At 48.7% G+C, this 27,140-nt stretch overlaps 1 protein-coding gene across 1 annotated transcript in view; it reads left to right on the forward strand.

Annotated features, from left to right (window-relative positions):
- The window catches only part of Wnt5b (Wnt family member 5B), a 107,741-nt gene extending 80,981 nt beyond the window's left edge, over positions 1-26,760 (forward strand). The window contains exons 2-5 of the mRNA XM_057781835.1: positions 11,905-12,041; positions 13,768-14,015; positions 19,438-19,730; positions 25,493-26,760. Coding sequence (XP_057637818.1) covers positions 11,923-12,041; positions 13,768-14,015; positions 19,438-19,730; positions 25,493-25,951 — 1,119 coding nt within the window. The 5' untranslated portion in view covers positions 11,905-11,922 and the 3' untranslated portion in view covers positions 25,952-26,760. The remainder of the gene's footprint in view (positions 1-11,904; positions 12,042-13,767; positions 14,016-19,437; positions 19,731-25,492) is intronic.
- The last annotated feature ends 380 nt before the right edge of the window (positions 26,761-27,140 follow it).

The following is a 27,140-nucleotide window of genomic DNA, read 5'->3' on the forward strand; positions in this document are numbered from 1 at the left end:
TTTAAAAATCAATGACCTATGAAAGAGGCATTGCAGATGCCTAATAGACATGTAAGATATCTATGCCCGCCCGCACTGAGCATCAGAGAAATGCAGTTTAAAATGTGCTAACTTATTGTGAATACTAAAAGTCAGCTTAGTTATTAGGCCTTACTTTGATTAAAAGTTGGAAATTCTAAAAATGAACTTATTTGAAAGTGCAATTGCCCAGCGAGCTTGATGATCCAGCAGAACCAGACCTGTGCACTGATCAGTAAACGTGAAGGGTATTAATGGAACACAGTGGTGTGGCTTTGGCTCTGATGTCCCCTCCCCCAGCATGCTGGAATGGACCCAAGCAGGCTGGGCAAGTGCCATAGCGCTTAGCTGCCCACCCAGCCTCCTCTCTCATTGTCCAGTAGAGATGACAGGGTAGAGAAGTGTGGTTTGTTAAGGGTAGCCGCTGTGTAGGGCTGGAGTCGCGTTAGTAAACCTCCATGTGCTGCCACTTAAGCCTGGTTGGTCAGTAGCTTCATGCCAGTGGCTGAAGGGCCAGGAGGCTGAACGGGTAAAGTCACTTGCTGCCCAACCACGTGCTGCCAAGCCTCAGTGCCCAAGTTCAATCCCTGGCACCCACAAGGTAGAAGAAGAGAACCAATTCCCACAATTGTTCTCTGACCTCCATACAGGTGTTGTGGCATGTGTATTTGTAGCACACACACGCGCGCACACATACACACAATCAAAATGGAAAAATAAAAATACTTGGAAGATTCAGGTTTTTAAAAATACCTCAACAGTATTGTGTTTTCCTTTCTTTTCAGGTAGGTAAAATGCCTTATGCCCTCAGGAATAGAGGTTGGAGGACTGTTCCCTCATTCAGTGTCTGTCCTTAGAGAAGCAGGAAGCTGGATGCCTCTGTCTAATAACAATAAAACCCCCAAACCTCTAAATTCTAAAAGAGGCCTGTTTTATGTAAATGGTCAGCTATTAATCAAAATAATCTTGACTTTATAGATATTAAATATAGCATAAGTAACATTTACTGGGATTTAATTGTAGGGCCATTTTCTGCTGAAATTATTTACCCCCCTTTATGGTCCCTTTCTAGTTTTCCAACAGCTGTCTGCTCTCTCACTCCCAGGTGGATGCACATATATAAAAGTTAGGGGTGGAGAGGTGGATGCATAGTCAAGAACAGTTGGCTATAGAATCTCAAGGACCAGAGTTGGACCAGCACGGAGATAGCAAGCAGGTGTCTGACAGATGTCCGTTGTCCCAGCTCCAAGAAGAGTGGGGAGAGAAGCACCCCTGGGGCTTGCTAGCTGGTGGGAAAGACCAAGCTCTGTGTTCAGGGGGAAACCTGCCTTTAAGGAACAGGCAGAGCAAAAAAGAAGGTGCCTACACCCTGTCTTCTCTGTACACTCGTATGCATGAACATGGGCTTAGTAAACAAATAAATCTTTAAAAAAATTTAGAAGCAGGGCCAGTCATAATGGCTCATGCTTTTAATCCTGGCACTCAAGAGGCAGAGGCAGGCAGATCTTTGTGAGTGAGGCTAGCCTGGTCTACATGGGGAGTTCCAGGCTAGCCGGGCTATACAGTGAAACCCTGTCTCAAAACAAGCAAACAAAAGGCTGTGATCCGCACATGAGAGTGAAGTGAGGATTCGCCTCTCAGAGTCTGGGTTACCTGTCTTAATAAATGACTTCCCAGTCCTGGTTCCATCCATTTTCCTGTAAACTGCATGATTTTATTTATGAAATTTCATTGTGTTTATTTGCCACGTTGTCATTATCCATTCATCTAGTGATGAATGTCTTGGTTGATCCTGTTTCCTTCCTATTGTGGATAAAGCAGCAATAATAATGAACGAACAAGTATCACTGTAGTAGGATGCAATTCCTTTGGGACTATGTTCAGGAGTGATACAACCAAATCATATGGAAGTTCTGTTTTTAGCTTTTTGAGAAACCTCCACACTGATTCCCATAATGTGTACCAATTTATGCTCTAAGAGGGTCAGTTTTCAAATACAGCCAGCAAAATGCCCCAACAGACACCTGCAATCCTCAACACTTGGAAGACCAATTCAAAGGCATCACAAGTTCCAAGTCCTTGGCTTGTGCAACTTATAGGAGCCTGTCATAAAACACAGGCAGGGGTGTGACCCGGTGATAGTGTGCTTGCCTAGTGTGCCCAAGGCTGGGTCTAATCCATAGCAACAACAGAAAAGTGTGCAGGTGAATCTAACACAAAGAAGACTAAGATAAGGCTTTGTGCTGGTCGAGGTTATGCTGACCCGTGTAATAATCCGCTCCCCCAAGATTCCATTGGCTCTAAAAAGCTGTAGTTTATTTTTATCCTGTGTGAAAACCCAAGCTGTGGTGGCGCACGCCTTTAATCCCAGTACTTGGGAGGCAGAGGCAATTCGAGGGTCTCTGAGTTAGAGGCCAGCCTGGTCTACATAGTGAGTTCCAGGACAGCCAGGGCTACACGGAGAAACCCTGATTTGAAAAAGAAAGCAATAACAAAAATCCCAAGTGGATGTTCCACTATTGGGACGTTCTCCACTGGTCCTTTGGGGATCCGGGCAGCTTTCTGTCTTGGAACTCTATCTTTGGTCCTGGCTTTAAAGGCTGTTGTTTTACTCGTTAGATAAACAGCTTATAAAGAGGAAGCTCACCGTTTCAGATCATTGTTGGCTGTGTTGCTTTGGGGCCTGTGGTGAAACGGAGCATCAGGAAGGGAGCCTGTGGTGGAGGACTGTTCACTCCATGGCTAAGATGTTAAGGAGACAGACAGGGAGCCCTAGGTCTCCGTGTTCCCTTCAAGCGTCCAACACAGTGACCCAATTTCCTTCTACTAGATTGCTCCTTGGAACGTTACGTCACCTCACAGCAGCGTCACAGGCTGGAGATGAAGGCTTTCACACAGGGACTGTGTTCTAAATAGAGCAGCCACTCTGCTCGCCATCATCAAAGGAAGAATGAGCGTGGAGGACTGCCTATGGGAATGTGTTTTATTTTTTATTTTGTTTGTTTGTAAGTCAGTCCTGGAAGCTACAGAATCATTTCTTCTATCAGCTCACTAGATCTCAGTAATACAGGAACATCTTAGCAATAAAAGCCAGGATATATAGTCACACTGTGTGCAAGTTGGATATCTGTCGAGCTCTCCAGAACAACTGAGCAGGAGAGACATCATAAGAGAATGAAGTGACTTCTTGGACAAATATGTACAAGTCTAGGATGCAGAAGCTGCCCTTTATTAGATTAACTGTAATTTATTTTCTTTTTTAATTTTTAAAAATTATATAATCATTTGTGTGTGGGAAGTGGAGAAAGGCTTTGGTGAATGAAGTCCTGAGTAAATATGGGCTGTTATCATGGACCAGTGCTTCAGGCCCATGTGAGTGGCAAAGTCTCCCATGGGTGAAGAAGAGAGGGATGGCAAGGACTTCCTCTGGTTCAAGTGCGAATGTTGATTGTGTGCAGAAAATGTCCACTGTAGATTTCTCCCCCCAGATATTTACTGAAGGCTGCTCTCTGGCACAAACTGATCACTGCATACCGTAAACACCGTCTCCCTGTTTAACTGTATGTAATAACACACCGAGCCTCTGAGGGGATGAGGCTTCTCCATCAGAGGGCCCATTCCACCCAAACCCAGCTTTTCTTTTTGTTCTTTGTGTCCTTTTGTCTCCATTCCTATTGCTGTGAAGAGACACCATGACCACCACAACGCTTATGAAGAAAAACATTCAGTTGGGGCTGGCTTACAGGTTTAGTCCATTATCATCATGATGGAACACGGCAGTGTACAGGCAGACATGGTGTGGAAGAAGGACCTGAGAGTTCTCCATCTTGATCCACAGGCAGCAGAAGGAGACTGTGTCCCACACTGGGCGTGGCTTGAGCATATGAGACCTCAGTGCCCACCCCCATGGGGCCACACTTACCCCAACAAGGCAACACCTCCTCATAGTTAGTGCCTAAGTGTTCAAACACATGAGTCTCTGTGAATGCCATTCCTATGCAGACCACTACAGTCGTGTCAGTCCCTGAGGCTGTGCTGGACATGGCATTTGTGTGTGTACATGGTACATACACGTGTGTGCATGTGCCGCTGTGTGGTATACAGACCAGATGACAAGTCTGTAGAGTTGGGTCCCTCCTTCCACCTTTACATGGGTTTCAGGATGGAACTCAGGTTGCTGGACTTATGTGACAAGCACCATGACCCCTTGAGCCATCTCATGGTCCAGTTGTTCATTTTCATGACTCATTGTAAATGACACATATACTTAAAGCCGTGTGGTGTTTTAGGAATAGTGACCCCTTCTGATCGGTGGTGTGGGTGTGTAAGGTAGATAGATCCCCAGAGATCAAATGTACTTTAGCCTCCTAAGGTGACTTTGGTTATGGTGGGCTCTCCCCACGTTCATATGTGGATGGAGACGATTGTTGGTTTGTTTTTCCCCCCGTCCTGCTTGCTCTGTCTCTGCAGTGTTGGGGTAAAACCCAAGCCCTTACAAATGCTAGGCAAGAGCTATACCACTGAGTCAAGTCCTGTTTCACTTTGACCAAGGGTAAGCAGTCTGCAATCTGAGGCCTGCACCATTAGATAAAACAGTCTTCTCCTGGTCAGTTCTCAGTGCTAGCTTGTCGTTCTGTGCCTGTTTTCCTCTCCTGGGACTCCTGTGTTCTCCTCCTGCCCTTATCATGTTTATCAGGTTTCCATAGCTTCTGACCCCTCTGCTGGAACCCACTCTATCCTCCATCAGTCATTATGACCACTACTCACCACATTTTCTAAACACAGATCTGATGGTACTTCCACCTGTGTGGTGCCCGGAGCAGCTCCTGTGAGCCACAGAACAAAGCCCAGACTCCTCGGTGGGTCCCCAGGACTCCCAAGAAGTAACCCCAGTGTGGAGGTTCTGCTGCATCAAGCACACAGAAGTTCTCCCTGTCTCTGGATTTTGACATTGTACCCCATTCTAGTTTGCCTTCTGTTACTGTGACAACCACTAACCAAGAGACTGGAAAAATGACTCAGTGGTTAAGAGCACTTGCTGCTCTAGCAGAGGGCCTGAGTTTGATTCCCAGCACCAAAATAGTGGATTACAACCATCTGAAACTCACACAGATACAAAAGCACACACACAAATACATAGACACACACAAACACAGAGACAAACACTAATGGACGTATTGACACACAAACACCGACACACATACACACAGGCATGAACAGAGACATACACACATATACAGACACACATACAGACAGACACACACAGACACACACAGGTACAAACACACATAGGCACACACAGATGCATATACACTTTAGCATTGTTTAGAGAAAAGAGCAACTGCTTTCAGAAGACTGCATACGTGAAGCCAGCTTTACATATACAGGAGTGAGAATTTAGTAAAATGATACCTATAGCCATAATTAACATATTAATAAACAATACATACACTGAAGCTCCTTTAGTGAACAGAGTGGCAAACTCAAAAGCCTCGGGAGCCTGTTTTCAAGTGAATGTGTGAGCGGCTGCAAGGATTACGGCAGAAGCCGTGGGCAATGGGGAGATGAGTCTGTGCCCTCCTGCCCACTAGGGTATTCATGTTCCAGAAAATTAAGCCACTGTTAATAAAAGACATTTGGCCACCTGTCAGTTAGTGGGTCTGTCTGTTTGTTTTTGAGACAGGGTCTCAAGTAGTCCAGGTTGACCTCAAGGTCACAATGTAGCTGAGGTTGGCACTGAACACCTGATTCTTCTGCGCCTCCACCTCCCACGTGATGTGCTATTGTGTAGGCCTGTCTCCACTTGCTGATATAGCGTGGTTTCCCAAGGTCTCAAGGATTTTTTTACATTTTAATCTAGTGTGTGTGTGTGAGTGTGTGAGTGAGTATGTGTGTGCACATGTTGTGCCATGGCGTGAGCATGGAGGTCGAACACAGCTTGTAAAAATCTGTTCTCTCCACAGTGTGGATTCTGAGCATCAAGTCACCAGGCCGCACACCAGACACCTTTTTAGGCTGAGCAACATCACGGTCCTTCTCCAGCTCCTTTTAAACGATGCTCCAGTTCACAAAGGCAGAAGTGCATTGAGTTGCTAGCACAAGACGCACTTGTTCCAGGGCATAGACAGGCTGTCAGTTCCCCAGCCCACGCCCCCCAGGCTCCAGAGCTCTGTACTGCGTACCCCTTCCCTCCCTGCGAACTCCGGAATTCTCAGAGTATGGAAGCAGCTCATACCCCAGAACTCCACAGCAGACCAAAATTGGTTACTTTGCAAGATGAGAGCATCTAAACACCTTTTCCACAGCCCTCCAATTCCTTGGAAACAAGCCTAAAGCTTTGGCTCTCGGAATAGTTTCCTAAGCCGTGATGGCTTAGGGGCTGCCCATTTCTGCCTTCCTCGGAAGAGGCGCATTTTGAGATGATTGTAATACATCGAGGTGCAAGTGGACGAAAATTCCTTCTTCTGCCCAGACTGAAACTGGCAAGGACTTTTGTTTGGCAGTTGGGGAGAAAATGGTGCTTTTCCAAGTAAAAGGACTCAGCTGGGACCTGCCACTTTCGGGAACCATGCACGCAGGGTCGGGAAGGGGGACTACCTGGAAACCAGGGACTCTGCTGGCTTTTAACATTTATTTTCATAGTGTCCTTGCAATTGAGAGTAGGTCACGTATTTTTCCAGGGTTCGGGAAGCTGACTGATGGTCTGGGATTTTCTATTCCTGGAAACATGGAGATCTGAACTCTGGGTCCATCTCCAGCTCTCCTTCTTTACCACAGATACACACACACACACACACGTATGCACACACATACACACACACTACCTCCTCACAGGGAATGCCACGTGCATTCCTAGTTTAACTTCTCTCCCAAGTGCCAGAATTTAAACCTCCTCTCTTCTACCCACCCTCTCTCTCCCTAAGGCACACCTCGCGACACATGAGTTCTCCAGGGGCTGCCGCAAAAGGTGGTAGAACTGGTAAACCTCCCTCCCTTCCCACCATAGATTTTTTAATTTTCATCTCCACCAACTGTGGAGGAAGTAGATCACACAAAGGAATGCCGTGCCTTAGGGCTAAGAAGATTCGCTGAGCAAAGCTGGCAAGGAAGAATGGGGGGCAGGGTAGAGGCAGAGACCCTTGGGAGAAGTAATTAAGGCTGGCAGGGAAAGGCTGTGATAATTGAGCTGAGCAGAAGATGAGCTTCTGGGGATTCCTTTAAGAGACGGGGGTTTTCTGATAAAGTCTTCCCTGCAGGATCGCATTAATCTTTGGTCACTGTAAAAAAAAAAAAAAAAAAAAATGTCTGTTAAAGAAGAAAGGCATCATCTATGAAAACAGTTACGCCGGAGAGAGAGCTGGTGAACCAAATAGTGACCGCTAGCAAAATTAGATAGACAGACAGACAGACAGACAGACAGACAGACAGACAGACAAACGTGATATAGAAAGTAGCTTGGCCAAAGCCTGGGTTCCTCACAGTGAAGGGAAACCATGCTGCGTTGATTCCTGCCACAGAAACTGCTGGCTCACGGACAGGATGCTGGGGGCTGTGCGCTGATGTTCTCCATAGTTACCCCATCCTCCAATCGTTACGTCACAGGGCTGTCTCTAAATTAGTGTTTACTAATTTGTTTAATGTTTCCTTTTGAGCTTGAATATTCTTTTTGTAAGGAGAAAAGGGGGCAGGGAAGGATCTTACTGTGCCCGGTGAGACTGGGAATGTATAGAGCTCCTCCATTCATGCTAGTGGCATCTCCTCTCAGTTTTGAACACTTCTGTCCTATAATGTACAATACAGGAACTCGGGAAATGGCAGAGAGCCACGATGTACACATAGTATATGCACAGCCAAATGAGTGGCAACGGTGAACCGGCATTGTTCATTACCCAGGCTGTGCTGGTGTCTAGAAACTCCAGGCCTCTTCTTCATCATGGTCCCTTCCCTTTTCCATCCTGGAGGGAACCTCCACGTGGTGCTGATGATAATCAGCTTGCTCTTCTGTATGGCTTACACCTATAGTCTCTGTGACTTGCTTTTCTGCGTTATGTTGTTAAGATTTGAGTATGTGGTTGCATGCGGCTATAGCTTGTTCATTTTTATTCCTGCACAATATTTCATTGCAACCAGAGATCATAGCTGGCCCATCCACCCCACTGTTGAGGACACTGCTGACAGCATGAAGCCAGCTTGAAGCTGCTATCTCGTTACTTATTTGTTTATTTTTATTTGGCTGAGATTAGAACTCATGGACTGGCGCATGCTAAGTCTTGGAGCTCAGACTCAGGCTTGGTGCAGGCACTGCCATAGGACTGCTCTTGACGTACTTCCTGGTGCATAAATGTCTACAGGGGAGGGGCCAGCATCACTGTGAACACATTTTTAAATGGTAACTGCTTTGTTTAGACACAACCCATGACATCTAAAGTGAACAGTCCAGTACTCTTTAGGTGTGCACCAAGTGGTACTTGATGTAATCCCAGACTTGTGCAGCCACTGTCATCAGTCATGTGAGTTGTTGTCGTGATCCTTTTAATGATCCACATACATGACCAACAGAGTAAAAACTAGAGGACATTGTCATGCTAGAGCTGTGGCTTGATTTGCTTGTGCTGAAAGTTCCATGACCCTGAGGTGTCTTTAACACCCTAGAGTGACTGGTTTAAGGTATCAACAAGTAGACATGTATTATTAAAATACAAACGCGTTATTATGAAAAGGTGGTATATCGATTCAGTACCTGTCAGTGAGGATGGCTGCAGGAAAGTGGCCCTCAGACTTTCATGGGCATCAGTTGACTTCACGGAGCTGTCCTTTGGTTCCCAACACATGTGCCCACCCCTGACTCCTCACACAAATAAATAAATGTAATAAAATTCTTATAAAGAATTGCATTAAAAACAACAACAGCAGATTGCTAGACACAGAACTGTGTCTGGGTAGAACTTGGCAATTTGAGATTTTGTGTTTCTCATGGATTTTCAAGCGATACTGATACTAATCGATGCTGGCCACACTTTGAGAGTTTACAAAATTAGAAAGCTGAACAGTAGAGAATTTAATACAGAAGTCGTGAAACAATTTGGAGACTAGAGGTCACTTAGCCAGCTCTTTGGCCTCTTAAGGTATGGCGGTAGGGGTGGAGAGTGTGTTGCAAGCTTTAAATGCACTCTGGAGACACGATCAATGGCAGTTGTTTTGATGCATGGGACAGGGAGGAGCTGGAAAGACAGCAAGGTTTAAGGTGTAAATCCAGGAAGAGAGAACTGGCAGGGCGACAGGAAATCCCGGCTGTTTTACACTTCACTTGCTTGCCCATGGCTTCATGGTCCAAAGGGTGGCACTCGGTAACCAGAGGAATGGGCACTTCCCTGGGTGATTGTTTTTGAATGATCCATGGTGATTAGACACCAGGCCTTGGAAGTACTCCCCGAAGTTCATAAGCAAGAGTCACCCCGAGAAGTCCAGACTTGGCTGAAGCCTTCTCTCACCATAGTGTCTCATTTAGCCTTCTAAAGCCCTTCCCCTCTGACCAGAGCAAGCTGTCACATCAGGGTTCATATGACTCCAAGGCCCTGCTCAGGTCCCACAGTCTGAAGCAGCTTGTTCCTTGGGCTCCGGCTACATCTGTGTCCTGTCTGGATTTGACGTATTTATACCCAGTGGGACCAAAACATCTCAGTTAGCTCCACACTTTCCATCCCCACACACCCTGCGAAGGCATCAGAAGTGCAGATGGCTGCCCAGCACCAGTTCTTGAACCCCTGCTGGCCAAGACAGAGCTGCTAAGGACACTGTGTGTGCCTTGTTTCATGTTCCACATGTCTGATAGGCAGAGGGAACAACACACATACAGGAGGCTTTTTTCTTTGACTGGTTGGTTGGGTTTGGGGTCATTTTTAGAATTTCATGTGAACTTGGTAGCACACAGGGTGGTGAGAGCTGCTGGGGGCCATTACATTTTCCCCCTGTTTCTGAGGGGAATTTGCAAAGGTGTGGAATTTGCAACTTGTATGAATCTGGCCCTAGACTGCCTTTGGGCGTCTGACCTGGGCAGTCAAACACAGTGGTTTTAGCAGGCACTGTCTGTCTCTGAAGTGATGCTCTTCCAGACTCCCAGATTGACTTTGGTTAGACATAGGACCTCAAAAAAGATTTCCTAGGAACCTGTGGAAAACTTGGGGAGAGAGGGCTGGGGGACGTTGGTGCCATCCATTGGGAGAAACCTATGCTACTTGGTAGTGTGGCTGTGTAAAGACCCATGGGGCGGGGTGCTGTGGGGAGTAGGGAGGTTTCCAGTCTGTGGTGGTTTGGCCAGGGCAGCCAGAGAAGGCTGAAAGGTCCCCAAGGACTGGGACGAGAAGCTGGGGATGTTTGGACAAGGGAGCCCTTTGAAGTTGTTCCCTTGTGTGTTTCTATCCCAGGCCTGGACCCTCCCCCTCCATAAAGCTATTAGCTTCTGGAGCCAGCCTTATCTCTGCCCCATCTCTCTAAGTTCTACCTTCACAGACCTCCTATCTTGAGGTGGAGGAGGATTTATGGGGGGTCTAGGAGGAGGAGGGACATCCCCTAGAGGAGGCGGTGAAGTCGGTTAGGAAAGTTGGAGTTGTTAGCGGCCCCGCTAAAGGCCGGATCATTTCCGAGCTGATTCTACATGACAAAAGCTGAGGAGCAAATCTCTCTTTGATCTGACCCTTGCGGGGCCCCACACACCTGCCTGTTGGTGCCCGGCCCCAGCTGAGACCTCCAGCAGGAAAACCAAAAGGGGTGGGGAACAGGCACGTCCCGACTCTGAATCCTGTTCGGGCCATCTTCTGCTCTGAGTGGTCCGAGGTCAAACACTTCCTATACCGAAGGTCTAAAAAGCATCTGCCGCCCCCTCCCGGAGAGTCTAGAGACCCAGAAACTCAGCATCAGCGTGGTGAGCTAGCCTGGGACTGTCTGGAGCGTGTGCTGTGCGTGCGTGCGTGCGTGCATGCGTGTGCGTGTGTGTACTGGAAATGAGAAGAACCTAGCTGTAGGTGGGCGTTTGGTCGATTTCTCTAGGATGCCAAAGCTGTATTTTCCAAATGTGCCAGGTGTGTCTCAGCCAAGGCAAAGGTGGCAACGTCATTGAAGCAAGGGAGGGGGCAGGACCTCCCGGAAGATTTGGGAGAAGTGGCCTAGAGCCGGTGCTGTTCAAATGCTGCTGGAATCACATTCCGTGTGGCCCTTCAAAGGCCAAAGTGTTGGGGGAGGAGACGGGTCGGGTCGCCAAAGCCTGCTCCTGTTGGGCTCCTGCGCGGCCTTGATGTTCTTTCTCCCTGCTATTACTCCTTAAGGGTAAACAAGGATTTGCGTTCAGAAAACTTAAGAGCAGGGAGAAACAAGAGGACAGCCTATTGGGGTGTAGTCACATCCAATTCTGCAGGTGTTTAACCCTTAACCCCCACAAAGAAGAGTCTGATAGAGAATTAAATCTCTGAACTGGAGTGGGTGGTTTTTGTTTTTGTTGTTTTTGTTTTTTTTTTAAGTACAAGGGTGCTCCTTTGTCTCTGTGCTCTTGTCCTGGGCCCTAGAAGGGCAAGTGTGCTTCTTACTTGCTGCACCAGGCGCACTCTTCTTGAAATGGGCAGTTTTTGTTAGCTTTTCTGGCTTCATAGCTTGCTCCTTTCAGAATGGGGTCCTGAGTAAGGGACTCCAAGGCCCTGTGGTGAGCAGCTTCCCCTTAAGAGGAGGCTGGAAAGGAAGGGCTGAATTTCCCACGGGGAGGGGAAGGGGGGCAGAATTTGCCTTCGGATCCCTCCCACAGCTCTGAGCATCTCTGCGGCATTGTCCTCCTCTCTCCCGGGCTCCCCAGGTCTGTGGCATTTGCATGCTAACTCTCCTCTCCTTCCCTCTCTCCAGGGAGCTCCTCTTCGGAAGATGTTGGTCCCAGGGCACTGGGATGGGCTGAGGTTGACCATGCCCAGCCTGATGTTGCTGTTCATAGCAGCTCTGCTCTCCAGCTGGGCCCAGCTCCTGACTGATGCCAGCTCCTGGTGGTGAGTGCGAGAACTGAGGGGCTAGCCTGTGCCGACCTTGAGGCTGCTGGGGTAACCAAGATTACCATTCATAAGCAGGGCCCCATGGGAGTGATCACACCTTTATCTGAGGAATACCAGGGCCTCTGTCATCCCAGGAAGGCTGGGACAACTCATTTTCTCCTTCAAGCTCCCAGAGGTGAGGGCTTCATGAGAAGATCATAGGCATTGGTCAGGTGATTTCCCCGCCCACTTAGATCCTGTCTAAAACCCTTCCTGAAGGTTCCTTCCCAGCCTGTGAATTGTAACAAATAGCTTTTATTGTTATTTAGTCAACAAAAAATATTGATAGCATAAATGAGAGTCTGAAATCCATTATTAGAAACACATACACACACATTTAATTTTTTTCATTTGTGTTTTTGCCGTGGGTGTTATGTCCCCTGGAACTGGAGTTGCAGACAGTTGTCAGCAGCCATGTGGGTGCTGGGAATTGAACCTGGGTCCTCTGGAAGAGCAGTCAAGTGGTCTTAACCTCTGAGCCATCTATCTCTTCAGTCCCATGAGCCATCTCTCCAGCCCCCTTCCCCACATTATTAAGACTGAGGCAGACAGACCACTTGAGCCCAGATAATTCAAGGTCATCCTATAGAACACAGTGAGACTCCCCCATCACACAAAAAAAAGTGTATAAATATTTGCATGTATGTATAAGTATGTGTATGTATAGTGTGGTATTGTAGCTCTCTGTGTTTTTGTTTTTTGTTTGTTTGGGGTTTTTTGCTGGTAGAAGTAGATACAGTAAAATTTCTACTAGATCAGTTTGAAGGTCAGAAGAGGGCTTTGTAGAAAGAACCAAGTAGGCTCTTTTGTGTTTTTAAGGCCACCGTGTTTGCCAAGTAGACATGGAAATGGCACGGTCTGTGCCCAACTCGGGCTTTTATTCAGCTGGCAAATCTGTAAGTCCTTCATCTAACTTAGCTCTTCATCTGTGATATGTGCCAGATGACAAATTAGCCCCCAAGCCGATGAGCAGAGGTCTGGGCTGCCGAGAGGTGGGAGAAGAGAATGGTTAGGGTACATAGTCACGTGTGGGGTGTTCTGTCTTAAAGGCATGAGCAGATTTGCATTAGGGGAATTAGTGACCTTCCATCATGCACCCTGCACTTGGCTAAACTCCTTATTCTTCCTCCTCCAATGAGGTCTGTGCTCTCCACCGACAGCTCACTTTTCTGTTCTCTCCCTCTAGAGAATGGCTGCCCCGCTTAGCCCATTTTGTCTGCCCTCGTCCTTTAAGACAGTTCAAATTTTTGTTGCGTTTTGGTTTGTTTGTTTGTTTGTCTTGTGTTGGTTTTGGTTTTTGTTTTTTTGTTTGTCTTTTTGATTCAGGGTCTCACTATGTAGCTGTGACTGTCCTGGATGGAAGTCACCATGCAGATCGGGTTGGCCTCAAACTCACAGAGATCCATCTTCATCTGCCTCTAGCTTGGCTGGGATTAAAGGGGTGCACAGCCACACCCTACCATCTCTTGTGAAGGCCTTAGCAGCCAACTGTCTGAGGCATATGGTATCTCAGATAGCATTTGTGCTCGTGCCTCAGTTTCCCTCCAAGTTCTTTGAAGGCATGCACTCTGTGCTCAAGTTCCCTTCTGATGGTGGAGCCTTGGTGGAGAGGGATTTCGTGAATGCGTAGAGCTGCAGCTGGTACATTCACCGCGGGCCTTCCCCCTTTCTGCATTGCTTGTAGGTCACTAGCTCTGAACCCGGTGCAGAGACCTGAGATGTTCATCATTGGTGCTCAGCCTGTGTGCAGCCAGCTTCCCGGGCTTTCCCCGGGCCAGAGAAAGCTGTGTCAGCTGTATCAGGAGCACATGTCCTACATTGGGGAGGGAGCCAAGACGGGCATCAGGGAGTGCCAGCACCAGTTCCGGCAGAGGCGGTGGAACTGCAGCACTGTGGACAACGCATCCGTCTTTGGCAGAGTCATGCAGATAGGTAAGAGGCCACTTGAGCTTGACTTGGTCACAGGATCTTTGTCTTCACACCCGGGGGCATGTCTCCTCCCCGGTGACTGGTCCATTGGTAGCATGAATGGAAGCCTCGTGCATCCTGTCGGGCTTGGGAATGTGTTAGGAGGAAGAGGGAGCCCCACAAGTCAGAGCAGTAACTGCGTCACCCTGCGTTCCTCTAGGTCAGACTCACCCTGGGGCTGTCTGACTCACTCTGGGAGGGAACAGACTTCTGAGTCAGGGAAGGACTTCCGAGTAAGGAGGGAGTGGATTAGAGGCCTGCCTGCCATGGCTGCCTTTGTCTCTCAGTGCTGGAAGGGCCTTTTCAGAAGTCTTTACAGAGGGGAGGAAAAAGAATCCCAAACTGCATGTTTGACATCTAAGATTTTCACTTCTTCCCCTTGAGCCCTTGAGCAGAAGGTGAAAACTTGGTGCCAGGTTGGTAATAGCTGTCATTAACCGGGGCCAGGCCTGGCTTTCCCCTTTGAAGGTGGTGGGAGGGGAAGGTGAGAGGAACCACTGCTCAGGGGCCGTTTCCCCCTCCCCGTCCTATTGCCCAAATGGAGGTGTGATTTGCGTCTAATTGTCTTAGGTCCTTTTGAAATGCAATCCTCCCCTCCCTGGCAAGAAATTGAGAAACCAGGCCCCATTCTGCTGAGTCTTATCTCCAGGACCATAAAAGGAAGGTGTTGGTAGCCTTGTCTCTGCATTCTCCCTGGACAGCTCCCTCTCACTCTAGGGCATTCTGGAGTTAGCTGGTGCTGGGACTTCCCCAAAGCAGGGTTGGTTCCAGCAGGATGTTTGGGGATGGGTAGAGATTTTAAAGTATTCTTTTAGAAAGACCCCCCACACACACACACTCACATACTTACTCCAAACATCTTCCCTAGCCTTAAATTGAAAAGTGAAAGTCTCCTTTGACCTCTGCCTTTGCCTTTGGGATCAGCTCTGGCTGTAGGAATGTGCCTGTGTTTCGCCATGGCCCGAGGGGCAGTTTTCCCAGAAAGCTGACAAGGCTTTTGGTGGGATTTACTTGCTAATTCTTGAGGAGCCCTCTTGGCACTCCTTGGCACAGTACCTGTCCTGTCTAAGCAGTTTTGGGTGGGACCGTGAGACCAGTGCGGGTGGGGAGTGGCATCTTTGTCCTGCAAACATGAGAACCTAATTTGATCTCCAGCACCCACATAAAAGGCATGAGAACCCAAATTCAATCTGCAGCACCCCCATAGAAAGATGGGGGCAGTGATACATGCTTGTAACCCCAATGTTAAAGAGGCAGAGACAGGCAGATCCCTAGAACTTGCTGGCAGCCAGCCTAGCCAAACCTGTGAGCATCAGGACCTAGTGAAAGATCTTGTCTCCAAAAACAAGGTGGACGGCTCCTGAGGAACAACAAGGTTGTGAGGGGAGTGTGGTGGAGAGCTGCCCTGGGCAGGTTTGGAGACAAGACTAACGCCTTTTTATTTACCGTAGACTAGGGCCTGATGGGAATGCACATCTACCTGCACATATCGCACTCACCTGTGTGTTCAAACGTGGTGGGGTGTGAGAAATAGATACTGTGAGTCTGATTGTATCATAGGGTGACTGGCTCAGGGCAGGCAGACCTCACAGAGGAGGTACATCTGGTTTGATCCGTTTCAGTTACCAGCAGGAGCGCTTTGGTCTGTCTGATTCCCCCCCCCCCCACTCTTCTTTTGTTTGTTTGTTTGTTTGATTGATTGTTTTCTTTTTTCATTGCTGTTATTTGTTTGTTTGAGATAGGTCTCTCTTAGTAGCCCTGGATGCCCTAGCACTCTCTATGTAAACCAGGCTGGGCTTAAACTCATGGAGATCAGCCCACCTCAGCCTCCCTAATGCTGGAATTAAAGGCATGTGCCACCACACCCCAGCTCTCCCACTCCTTTTCGTAGCCTCCCTGAAGGCTCTCCTGACCTTAGCAAGCAGCCGTCCTTCCTCCTGTGCCCAAGGTAGCTCCTTCTAGGATCCAGGGAGGTTATCACTAGACTCCCCTCTTCTTGAGGCTGCAGCAAAAGTCATCACCAGAGGGCAGCAGAGTGGCTCAGAAGAGCAGCCTGGCTTCCAAAGCCTGCGCGGGAGCAGTGGGACAGCTGAGGAAGCCTGAGGGCTGACCGGTTGGTTGAGTTTCCCTGGAGTGGGAGAGATGTGACTCTCTCCAGTCACCCGTGGCATGCTGGCCTTGTATCATTGGGATGGTTTGGCTTTACTTTAGTCTGTGACTGCTTCGCGTCTAGATTACGCCCCCTCGCCCCACAATACACACGCACACACTGCTTATCTGACCTCTGTTAGTAGTGAAGCGTTTTTCTTGCAGGAGATTTCTATGCAATACTCTCTTACCCAAGCCCCAGGTGCTGCCCCGTGCAGTTAACACTGCATACTCTCAGAGTCTGGCCACACCCTTCCAGCAGAGGCAGAATGAGTCCAGTGTGCTGGAGGACACTTTCAGGTGCCATAACCAGAAGTCAGTTTGGTGTATTACATTCAGAGATGGATGCATGGTTTTAAGAGGCATTTGGAGAGGGCCGGTTGGACTCTGAGAAGCATATTTGCCAAAGGAGGGTAAAAGAAATCAGACATATGTAGCTTGGGAAAGGAACACATAAAAGGCATGTTTCTTGTTTTCAAACACTGGAGAGCTGTCAAATGGATAGAGGATTAGGAAGTGCCGTTCCAGCAGGCAGACATTACAAGGAGGCGTATTTTGGTTTCATATGAGAAGGAACTTTCTAGTGATAGAATTGTTTATAAAGAGAAAGGAAAAAAGATGAATAAGCTGCTTTGGAAGGTCAGCTATTTTTCTGAGGAATGCCGGGAGATGATGCTTGTGGAGAAGGGAAGGGACCCTGGGCTGAGGAGGCTAAGGCTCTGTCCTGCCCAAGGGTGTGTCTGGGCTTGGGAGCGTTTCTGGAAGACTTCTCAGGCATGACTCACCCAGAACAGCGCCCAGCCTGCTCCGTTAAGAGCACGTAATACTCTTCCAGAGGACCCGAGTTTAGCTCCCAGCACCTACATTATAAGACTGCTCATAACTGCCTTTGACTCTAGTTCCAGGAGATCCAGCACCCTCTTCTGGCCTCCACAGGTACTACATGCACATTTCTCTATGAAGATATGCATAATTTAAAATTTAAAGAGTTTCTTGGACTATCTTACTATCCCAGCATTCACTGCTATAGTCAGCACTGGGGCAGGCGTCAATTAAAGTGGAGCCGTCTACCTTTAGGTGGAGGCCCCAGGGGGTTCCTGTTCACAAGTGGCCAGAGCTGATCATTAACTGTGGAAAACTGATTCACTCCATGTGGTTCTGATTTCTGCACCGCTGTGTGGTGCCAAGGTAATCAAGAAATAGGGATCACTCCAGACTTCCCTCTCAGATTCATTGTATCATTTGTATGCACATATGTGCGCCTATGTGTGTGCATGCAGAAACCAGAGGAGGGCATTGGAGCCTCTGGAGCTGGGGTCACAGGGGGCTGTGAGCCACCTGACCTGGGTGCTGGGAACCAAACTCCAGCCTTCTGCAAGAGCAGCAAATATTCTTAACCGTGGAGCCATCTCCGCAGCCTTCATACCTGTTAATTGACTACAGGCTTCTGCCTCTTCACCCTCCCAGTGTGGAGACTTGGGAGTCACAAAGGAGAGCAGATCATTCTGCCTAGTACAGTATCAAGGCCAGGAGGAATCAATCGGTGGCCTGCCACGAGCCGCTTCCCTCGGTGTCCCACAGCAGTGTCTTCTGTAATTTGTTAAAGCAGATGTGCGGGGATATCATTCCTGTCACATACAATGCGCCATTTAACGGTGTACATTTGGTGGTCTTCAGAGTATGCAGCCACTAAGTCCAGCATTTGTACCGCCCCTTAACTGTCACTGTCTAACCCCCACCCCTGGCCCTGGGCTACAGCTAATCTCTGTGGATTTTTCCCATTCTGAACATCCCTATAAATAAGATCAAACAATAAATGGCCTCTTCCCCTGATGCAATTATTTAAAGTTTTATCCATGTTGTGACATATGTTGGTACTTCATTCCTGTTACTATTTCACTGTATGGCTAATGGCACATTGTTTTTATCCATCCATTGGTAGATAATTGGGTTCTTTCATTCTTTCTCTTTCTTTTCTTGTGGTCATTATGAATGATGCTGCAATGAGCATCCACGGAGAAACATTTGGACACATATCTCTGTTTCAATTGGGCATATTTTTAGGAATGGAATTGCTGGGTCATCTGGGAACTCTGCTAACATTTTCAGTTGCTGCCAGGCTGGTTTCCAAAGCATCTGCACCCAATAACATTCCCATCCCCAGTGCAACAGCATGCACCGTGGGAGGTTGTTAACATTCCCATCCACCATGCAACAGAGCATGCACCGTGGGAGGCTGTTAACATTCCCATCCACCATGCAACAGAGCATGCATCGTGGGAGGTTGTTAACATTCTCATCCACCATTCAACAGCATGCACCATGGGAGGCTGTTAATAATCCCATCTCCAGTGCAACAGAGCATGCACCATAGGAGGCTGGGTTGTGTTTTTTTTTTTTTTTTTTTTTTGTCTGTTGTTTTTTTTTTCCCCCAGATGGGGTCTCACTGTGTAGCTCTGGGTGTCCTGGAACTCACTGTCTAGACCTCAAAATCACAGACATCCACCTGCCTCTGCTTCCTAAGTGCTGGGATTAAAGGCGTGGGCCACTACCTGCACTGTGGAAGTTTTAAAGTGGATTGCTGTAGCCATAAAGAGGAACATAGTTGGGACTCTATCGGAGATTACTGGGGGCTGAGACTTCAGGTGTGGCTCCCCGGTGCTCTTGAATTAATAGACATCGTGAGGCCAAGGAAGAGAGCTGGAAATGTAGGACTGTTGTCTGTCACCTTCTATTCCTGGCCTCTGCCAGGGTCTCACTAGGCAGCAGCAGCCACGAAGAGGACAGACACACAGATGTTTAGCTTATGGATGGGAGAGAAAAGGTATCTGAAGGAGAAGCCATTCTTGTTTGGGTGCAGACTTGTTCTATTAATCTCTTAATTTCCTCTTCAGTCCCGTTCTGTTACTCCCGAATGGTCCCTAAGTTGCAGGAAGCCCATTCCCCCTCTGCTTACAGCTCCCCCCAGGAGTGACTGTTAGGGTTCTGTGAAGCACAGTGATTGAGTGTTGACCAGGCCTGGAGGGTTTCATAGAGTAGATCTGGGACCAAGAGGCAGAGGTCAGAATGGGCCAAGGTCAGCCCATGGCAAGGAGTGTCTAGCCATCAGTGCTATGGAGAGGGCAGGCATCTCCTGGGACACTGCTTCCCACACGGTAAGCCACAAGCAAGCAGAGGGAGGAAGAGGCGGTCAGCGGAGGACAGTGACCTGCTTACCATCTGTTATCCTCTGCTGCAGGTAGCCGGGAGACTGCCTTCACCTACGCAGTGAGTGCTGCCGGGGTGGTGAATGCCATCAGCCGCGCTTGCCGAGAGGGTGAGCTGTCCACCTGTGGTTGCAGCCGGACGGCGAGGCCCAAGGACCTGCCACGAGACTGGCTGTGGGGTGGCTGTGGGGACAATGTGGAGTACGGCTACCGCTTTGCCAAAGAGTTTGTAGACGCCCGAGAGCGTGAGAAGAACTTTGCCAAGGGATCAGAGGAGCAGGGCCGAGCCCTCATGAACCTGCAGAACAACGAGGCTGGCCGCCGGGTAAGCCATCTGTCCTCCCGACCACTGCCAAGGAGCTAAGGGTGTAGACGTGTACACCTTGTCACTGAGCTGCTCCCTTTCCTTGTGCCCCGCTTCTACTGTGATTGTCTTTCTTTCTAGGGGTGTGGAGGAGTAGCTTTGTTTCTTGGTTGGTGATGGTTTGTTTTGGGATAGAATCTCATTTTAGTTCTGGCTGGCCTGGAATGCACAGTGTAGACCAGGCTGGCCTCAAACTCAAGAGATCCACCTGCCTCTGCCTCCTGAGTGCTGGGTTTTGTTTTGTTTTTGTTTGTTTGTTTGTTTGGTTGGTTGATTATATAGCTATGGCCGTCTTGGAACTTGTTCTGTAGGTCAGGCTGGTCCTGAATTCGGAGATCCACCTGCCTCTACCTTCTGAGTTGTGGGATTAAAGGTATAAGCCACCACTGGCTGACTTGTATTTGTTTTTTAAAACAAGGTTTTGTTGCCCAGGCTGACTTCAAACTCCTTCTGCCTATTTATTATAGCACCTGGCTCCTGACTGTCACTTTTCTAGCTTTATCTCTTCAGAGGGACTTCAGTTCCTTCAGGACTGAGGTACAGTGTTTTATAGACAGAAGTTTCTGTCCCACCCAGTCTCGTAGTCATCCAGTCCCAAATAAACACACAGAGGCTTATATTAATTATAAACTGTTTGTCGTATTGCTCAGACTTATTACTAACTAGCTCTTATGACTTAAATTCACCCATAATTCTTGTCTATGTTTAGCCACGAGGCTTGATACCTTTTCTCAATAAGGCATTCTCATCTTGTTAACTCTGCATCTGATTGGTGACTGACTCTCTGCCTTTCCTCCTCCCAGAATTCTTCTAGTCTGATTGTCCCGCCTATACTTCCTGCCTGGCTACTGGCCAATCAGTGTTTTATTAAACCAATATGAATCACAAATCTTTACAGTGTACAAGAGCATTATTTCACAGCAGTGTTTTGTCTTGGCCAACCCTCCTCATGATGATTAGATGTTTCGGTCATTAAACCTAGCCTTGGATTTAGGGGTTGTTACAGCATCAGATGAGCCTGGGGCTGACTCTGAAGAGCCACTATGAGCAGATGCAGAGCCACAGCCCAAACACATTCAGGGGTAATGGTGGATGTACTCTGGACTGGCAGGTTTTAGGCTAAAGTGGGAATGAGGAAACACAACTGTCTTCAAAGCTTCGGGTTTAGTAGAAGATAAAGCATGGGTAACTCGCCACAGCAATGCGTATCTGGTCGTTTCCCATTGTTCCCCATCCTCCTTGTTGTCCCTACGACCTCTGGGGGCAGCACCATGGCAGCTCTGCCCCTTTAACTCCTTGCAGATTCCTCAAAAGGCAATTCTGAGAACAGCTGCCCCATCGTAGCCCATCGCCTGTCTCTTTAGCTCTTGGATGCCCACTTTCTACCCTCTTTCAAGATCAGACATCTATAATCCCAGGTACAAAGGAGGCTGAGGCAGGAGGATCGCTTGAGCCTAGTTCAGAGCCAAGCTAAGTGAGACCTCAAAAACAAAACAAAATAGGCCTGAACTCAACAGCCAACCAAACCTTAAGATCTTTCCCGCTCCCTAGAGGCTTCTTGCACCGGAGCCCGAGTGAAGCCTTTCTCCCTTTCTCGGGGTATTTCTCACCCTGCCTCTCCCTGGTGAGGGTCAGCTTTGCTGGCTGTGGTTCTTGGGACACCCTTCACTGGGCTTCGCACAGTCCAGCACACGATTACAAGAGCAGTTTCTGCGTAGCCTCCTCATGGCTAAGAAAGAGGTCTGCTTCACAGAAGGAGGGAGGGGCCCTGTGTCAGCCCTGCTCTGAGCTCATACCCGGCACTGCGGCAGTGCCAGGAACTAGGCGGCATTCTGATCTGTACTGAAGGTAGAGGGGAGACATCGCCTCCCTTCCCTTCACAGTTTGACCCTACTCTTGCTGGCTCCTTGTTTTATTGCCCTTAATCATTTGTTTGTCCTGGCCCCTTCTCTGCTGCCTTCCTCTGTCTGGCTCCCAGGCTTTAGCTCCTTCCCCCAGACTGCGCGCACACCTCTTCCTCAGCCCTCTGACTCTCCGCCACAGGCTGCTCCAGGGTGGGAATGCTTGTCCCTCCATTTTCTCTAATCCCTGTCCAAGGAGCGCCAAGCATCAGTCACCACCCGGGACGACAGTATTAGGTCTGGCTCTCACCTCCTCATCTGCACAAAGATTTCTCCGTGGAGCATTGCACAAGGGCAGGGTTGAAAAGAGCCCAGACTAGAACTTTAAGATCAGAGTAAGCGAGAGCAGCAACGGATTGCCTGCCGTCTGCCATCTTGTCCAACAGCAGAAGCCCCATGTGCTGTGGCAGGAGCCTCTCTGGGCCCATAAGCAACCCTGGCAGCTTCCTGTGGACACAGGGGCAAGCCCAGCCAGCTGGTACTGCTCAAGCACACAAGGAGGTCTTTGCAGATAAAAAGGCCTGCTGGGCAACAGTGGCAGATTCCTTTAATCCCAGCACTCAAAAGGCAGAGGGATGTGGATCTCTGTGAGTTCAAGGCCAATGTGGTGTACAGAGCGAGTTCTAGGACAACTGGGGTGAACTCTACCTTAAAAAAAAAAAAATGAAAGGACTTCAGGGAGGGAGGGTGAAAGCCTGTGTCTAATCTGGTGACGTACCTATCATGTACCGAGTATGGTACTATGAGATGGGTGTGGCCTGGGACCTTAATATTTGCCTGTGTCTCACTAGTGACATACCTATCATGTACCGAGTATGGTACTATGAAATGGGTGTGGCCTGGGACCTTAATATTTGGAGTGGCACAAAAAGTAAACAACAGCAAAACATGAAAACAAAAGCAACACTTACCTGAAAAAGGGTCTCACTGTATGCAGCCCTAGCAAGCCTGGAACTGGCTCTGTAGCCCAGGCTGGCCTTGAACCCACAGCAATCTTCCTGCCTCTGCCTTTTGGGTGCTAGGATTACAGGCATTAGTCAGCAAGCCCAAATCTTAAAAATAAAAAATGGGGAGGGAGTGTTAAGAATGACACAGGGGCTCTCTGTGTAGCCCAGGCTAGCCACAAACTCATGGCAGTCCTCCTCCTTTACCCCCCACCCCCAGAGTGCTGAGATTATAGGTGTGACTACCACATTACTAACTGGGACCAAAACATTTTTAAAGCATTTTGTCACCTTCTGTGACTCTGGGGATCAAACTGAGGGTGTTACACAAGCTAGGCAAGTGTTCTACCCTGAACTCCATCCCCAGCCCCGCACTGTGTTAGTTTTTTAGTGAGCAGGAAGGGCCCCACATTAACACTCCCTTCTCTTTCTTCACAAAAGAGCAGCTGTTACAATGTCTGCAGTGTCTTCCTCTAGAGCAAGGACAGGGCGGATTTCTACATAGTGAAGGGAGACAGCATTCTTTCTCAGGCTTGGGCGGGGTGTGTGTGGGGGTCCTATCCGTATCTGTGAGCTGTTTCCTCCCTCCTCTGCCCCTCCCCCGGGACTTATTCCCTTTAGAGAGAGATTTATCCTGCTCCCTGGTGGCTCGGCAGCTACTGTGTACACAGTCGCAGACTCTTAATGCTTCCCTTTCCACGTCATCAAATGCTGCTCCCTCCATAAGCAAAAGACCATTTCTAGAGAGAGGCAGGCTAGAACCCAGGAGTGTGATTTGGGCCAGAAGGTAACTGCAGAGTCTGTGAAGTTCCTGATTGGTTGGAGTGGGGTGTGGGAGGTGTCCTTAGTAGCTGTCAGGCCAAGTGCGCCTGCCTTTCACCATGGGAGAAGGTCTCCCTCCCTCTCCTATGCTAAGCCAACATAAGCTACCAGAAGTGATTATGCTAGCTCCCTTCTGCATGGGCCTGATAGGTTCCCAAGACTCTCTGGAGAGATTCAGTTTCTCCACTGAAAAGTCGTGGGAATGATTCCCTATTAGGAAAACAACCTCCTAACTAGTCCAAGGGCTGCCGTTAATGGCTGCTGCTTCTGGCCCCTGTGGTGGTCTCTGCTCGGCACTGAATAAAGACACAGTCCGGGAACTCTTGAAAAGAAATCTAAGGGAAACCCTGGAGAAATGAGCCCCGATTCTGTTGGGGACAACCGCTGTGGCCAGGAAAATGTCCTGAGGCAGAGATGCATTCTTACCCTGCTTTTTGTGCCGTGGGCCGACTGCCAAGGCTGCTGCATCAGTGGTCTCTGTTGAAAAGTTCTTAGTGCCCAGCTCTCTGCTCGACTCTGCTTTATAATCTTGAGTTTGAAGTAGCTCAAGCTTAAGCCCACTCCACAGAGTCAAGGTTCGGTGACTTCCGAAGTCGATTTGTTCTGGAACAAATGTTCATATGGGTAGGCTCACCACCATGCTCCCAGGGCATAGGTTTGACCTTACCCCATACTCCCAGTCTCTCCCAGCCGAGAATGAGGGATGGGTAGGGGACCTGTCTGCAGATGTGATGGCTCCCAGGAAGCGCATGCTAACCTATTGCCAGCCCTAGAGCAGGAGGCATTCCGTTTGAGAGGAATTTAGTATGATCTGGGAGGACTTTGGACTGAGTCAGGCCAGGACAGCATAGAACACAACTGAATCCTTTCTTTTCTGACTTGTGCTCCATATTGTGCAAAGGCTAGACATGTTTTGTTGGGTTGTATCTATTTGAAAATTGGATCAACATAGAAAGTTTGAGCCAGGAGCAACGGCTCACATCTGTAGTTCCAGCTACTCAGGAGACTGGCAAGATCACTCGAGCTTCAAAGTTTGGGAACAGCCTGCACAACAGAACAAGATTCCACTTAAAGAAAATGAAGGGTGGGGTGGGACGTGGGCGGGAAGTAGCTCAGTCGGTGGAGTGATGGTTCAGGGGGTAGAAGCAATTGCTGCCCAAGTCTAATAAACCCATTAGGGTCCCCAGAACCTCAGTAAAAGCTCCATGCAGGAATGCACACCTGTAACCCCTGCACTCCTGTAGCAATGAGGGAAACAGCTTGGAGACTCTCCCGGCAATGTGTGGGCCAGCTAGCCTGGAGTATGTGGGGGAGCTGCAGAAGTGAGAGGGGCCAGCAAGGCGGCTCAAGTACGTAAAGGCACCCAAATGTGAGCCCTGGAACCCACGTAAAGGTAGAAGAAAGGAGCTAAGTCTTGAGAGATGCCCTCTGACCTCCACATGCACAGAATAATCTTATGAGAGAACGAGACAAGAGAGATCCTGCCTCAAAACAAGGTAAACGTCAAGAACTGACTACCCAAAAGTCCTCTGACATTGATGTGAACACTGAGGCCAAGGGACGTGTGTTCTCTCTCTCTCTCTCTCTCTCTCTCTCTCTCTCTCTCTCTCTCTCTCACACACACACACACACACACACACATACACACACATTTTAAAAAGATTTTTTTAAATATTTATTTATTATGTATACAATATTCTGTGTGTGTGCATGTCTGCAGGCCAGAAGAGGGCACCAGACCTCATTACAGATGGTTGTGAGCCACCATGTGGTGGCTGGGAATTGAACGCAGGACCTTTGGAAGAGCAGGTAATGCTCTTAACCACTGAGCCATCTCTCCAGCCCCTAAAAAGAGTTTTTTGAAGATGGGTATTTGGAAGTACTATAGGATTTGGTTTGCTCCTTCTCTCTTGTAAGCTCCAGGGATCCCCCAGGTTGTCAGGCTTGGCAGCAGGTCCTTTTTTGCTGCTGGGTTCACTGGCCCACCTCTTCTCCCCACCTACTTAACCCACTCTGTGAAGGATTCTCCCTCTTACTCGGCTTTCTCTTCCCCCAGGCTGTGTATAAGATGGCTGACGTCGCCTGCAAATGCCACGGCGTCTCAGGGTCCTGCAGCCTCAAGACCTGCTGGCTCCAGCTGGCTGAGTTCCGCAAGGTGGGGGACCGGCTGAAGGAGAAGTACGACAGTGCCGCGGCCATGCGTGTCACCCGCCAGGGCAAGCTGGAGCTGGCTAACAGCCGCTTCAACCAGCCCACCCCGGAGGACCTGGTCTACGTGGACCCCAGCCCTGACTACTGCCTGCGCAATGAGACCACAGGCTCACTGGGCACCCAGGGCCGCCTCTGCAACAAGACCTCAGAGGGCATGGATGGCTGTGAGCTCATGTGCTGTGGCCGCGGCTATGACCGCTTCAAGAGCGTCCAGGTGGAGCGTTGCCACTGCAGGTTCCACTGGTGTTGCTTTGTCAGGTGCAAAAAATGCACTGAGATCGTGGACCAGTATGTCTGTAAATGATGACACCCATGCCTCCAGCCCACTCCTCTCTGCCTCCCAAAAGTCTATATTATATAAATCTATCTAAATATATTTTATATTTGTACAAATGAGTGGATGGTTGATAAATAAGCAAGAGAAGAAAAGGGAGAGGAAGAACTTAAGAGATGCTGGCCCTCTGTGAGGACTGGGCTTTGCTGGTATCTGTAGCCGGTGGGAGAGAAATGGGCTCTTCCTTGCTTTCTAGCCAGGACTCTCAGGACACAGGGGCTTGAGAGTGTCTCTGCGCCATGGCCTCCAGGAAAGAATTAGAAGGAGATGTGCTGGTTTCAGGTCTGCAGTTCTTGGAGAAGATGAGGATCTATGACCCTGGCCAGGAGACCCAGAGGCCCTGTGGGAGGTGGAGACCTAACAACCCCAGTGGTGGCCCAGGTCTTCCCCAGAGTGGAGATTGCTTTAGTAAAGGTCCCAGCACTTGCTTCTTTGATCATTTGAGTACATAATTGCAGGAAAGGGAGGCAGGCTCCTTTTTCAGTATTGGGAAGAGGTCTCAAGTCCCTCTGACTGGTGACCTGTAAGGGACCTGTGCCTCCCTGGACTCTGGATCTGTGTTCTGATATGAATGTCACCAGCTCCTGCCGCAAGCTCCTTATCCAAGAGAAAGATGGTCACTTAACCTGCTCCACCAAGGAAGACACGAGCCAGCCTGGGTTCTGACTGGGGATGAAATGCTTCTTGCACAGAGCGGGAAGCATGTTGCTGTCGCTTCTCCTGTCGGGAGGCCTCACAAATGCTGGCAGGTCACATCTACTGCCTTGTGTCTTCATACATCTCTGCCCAGATGTACAGTGTCCCTCTGACATTAAATATCTTTTACCGAGGTTTTTCTCCCTCTCCTTATTTGGGTACACATTTATCTCTCCTCATTCTCATTTGATAGGAAACCCAGGGCACCCTGAAATGATGGAGTTTGTGATCCCTGAGTAAAGACCATAGATTCAATCCAATTATAATAAAGATTTATTTATTAGCGACTAGCAGGATGAACAACCTCTGAGCTGAATTTGAGATTGCCATGAGAAGGGAGGCAAGGGAAAGATTTTTAAAGGGGCAAACCACAAGAAGACCTTCAACATCTATGCAGGCAAGCAAAAACTGGTCTGTTCTGCCAAGTTAAGTGACCCCAGACAATCTTTGGGTATCTACCTAA

The sequence above is a fragment of the Chionomys nivalis genome, chromosome 1 (assembly GCF_950005125.1).
Source record: "Chionomys nivalis chromosome 1, mChiNiv1.1, whole genome shotgun sequence".
NCBI classification, from domain to species: Eukaryota; Metazoa; Chordata; class Mammalia; order Rodentia; family Cricetidae; genus Chionomys; species Chionomys nivalis.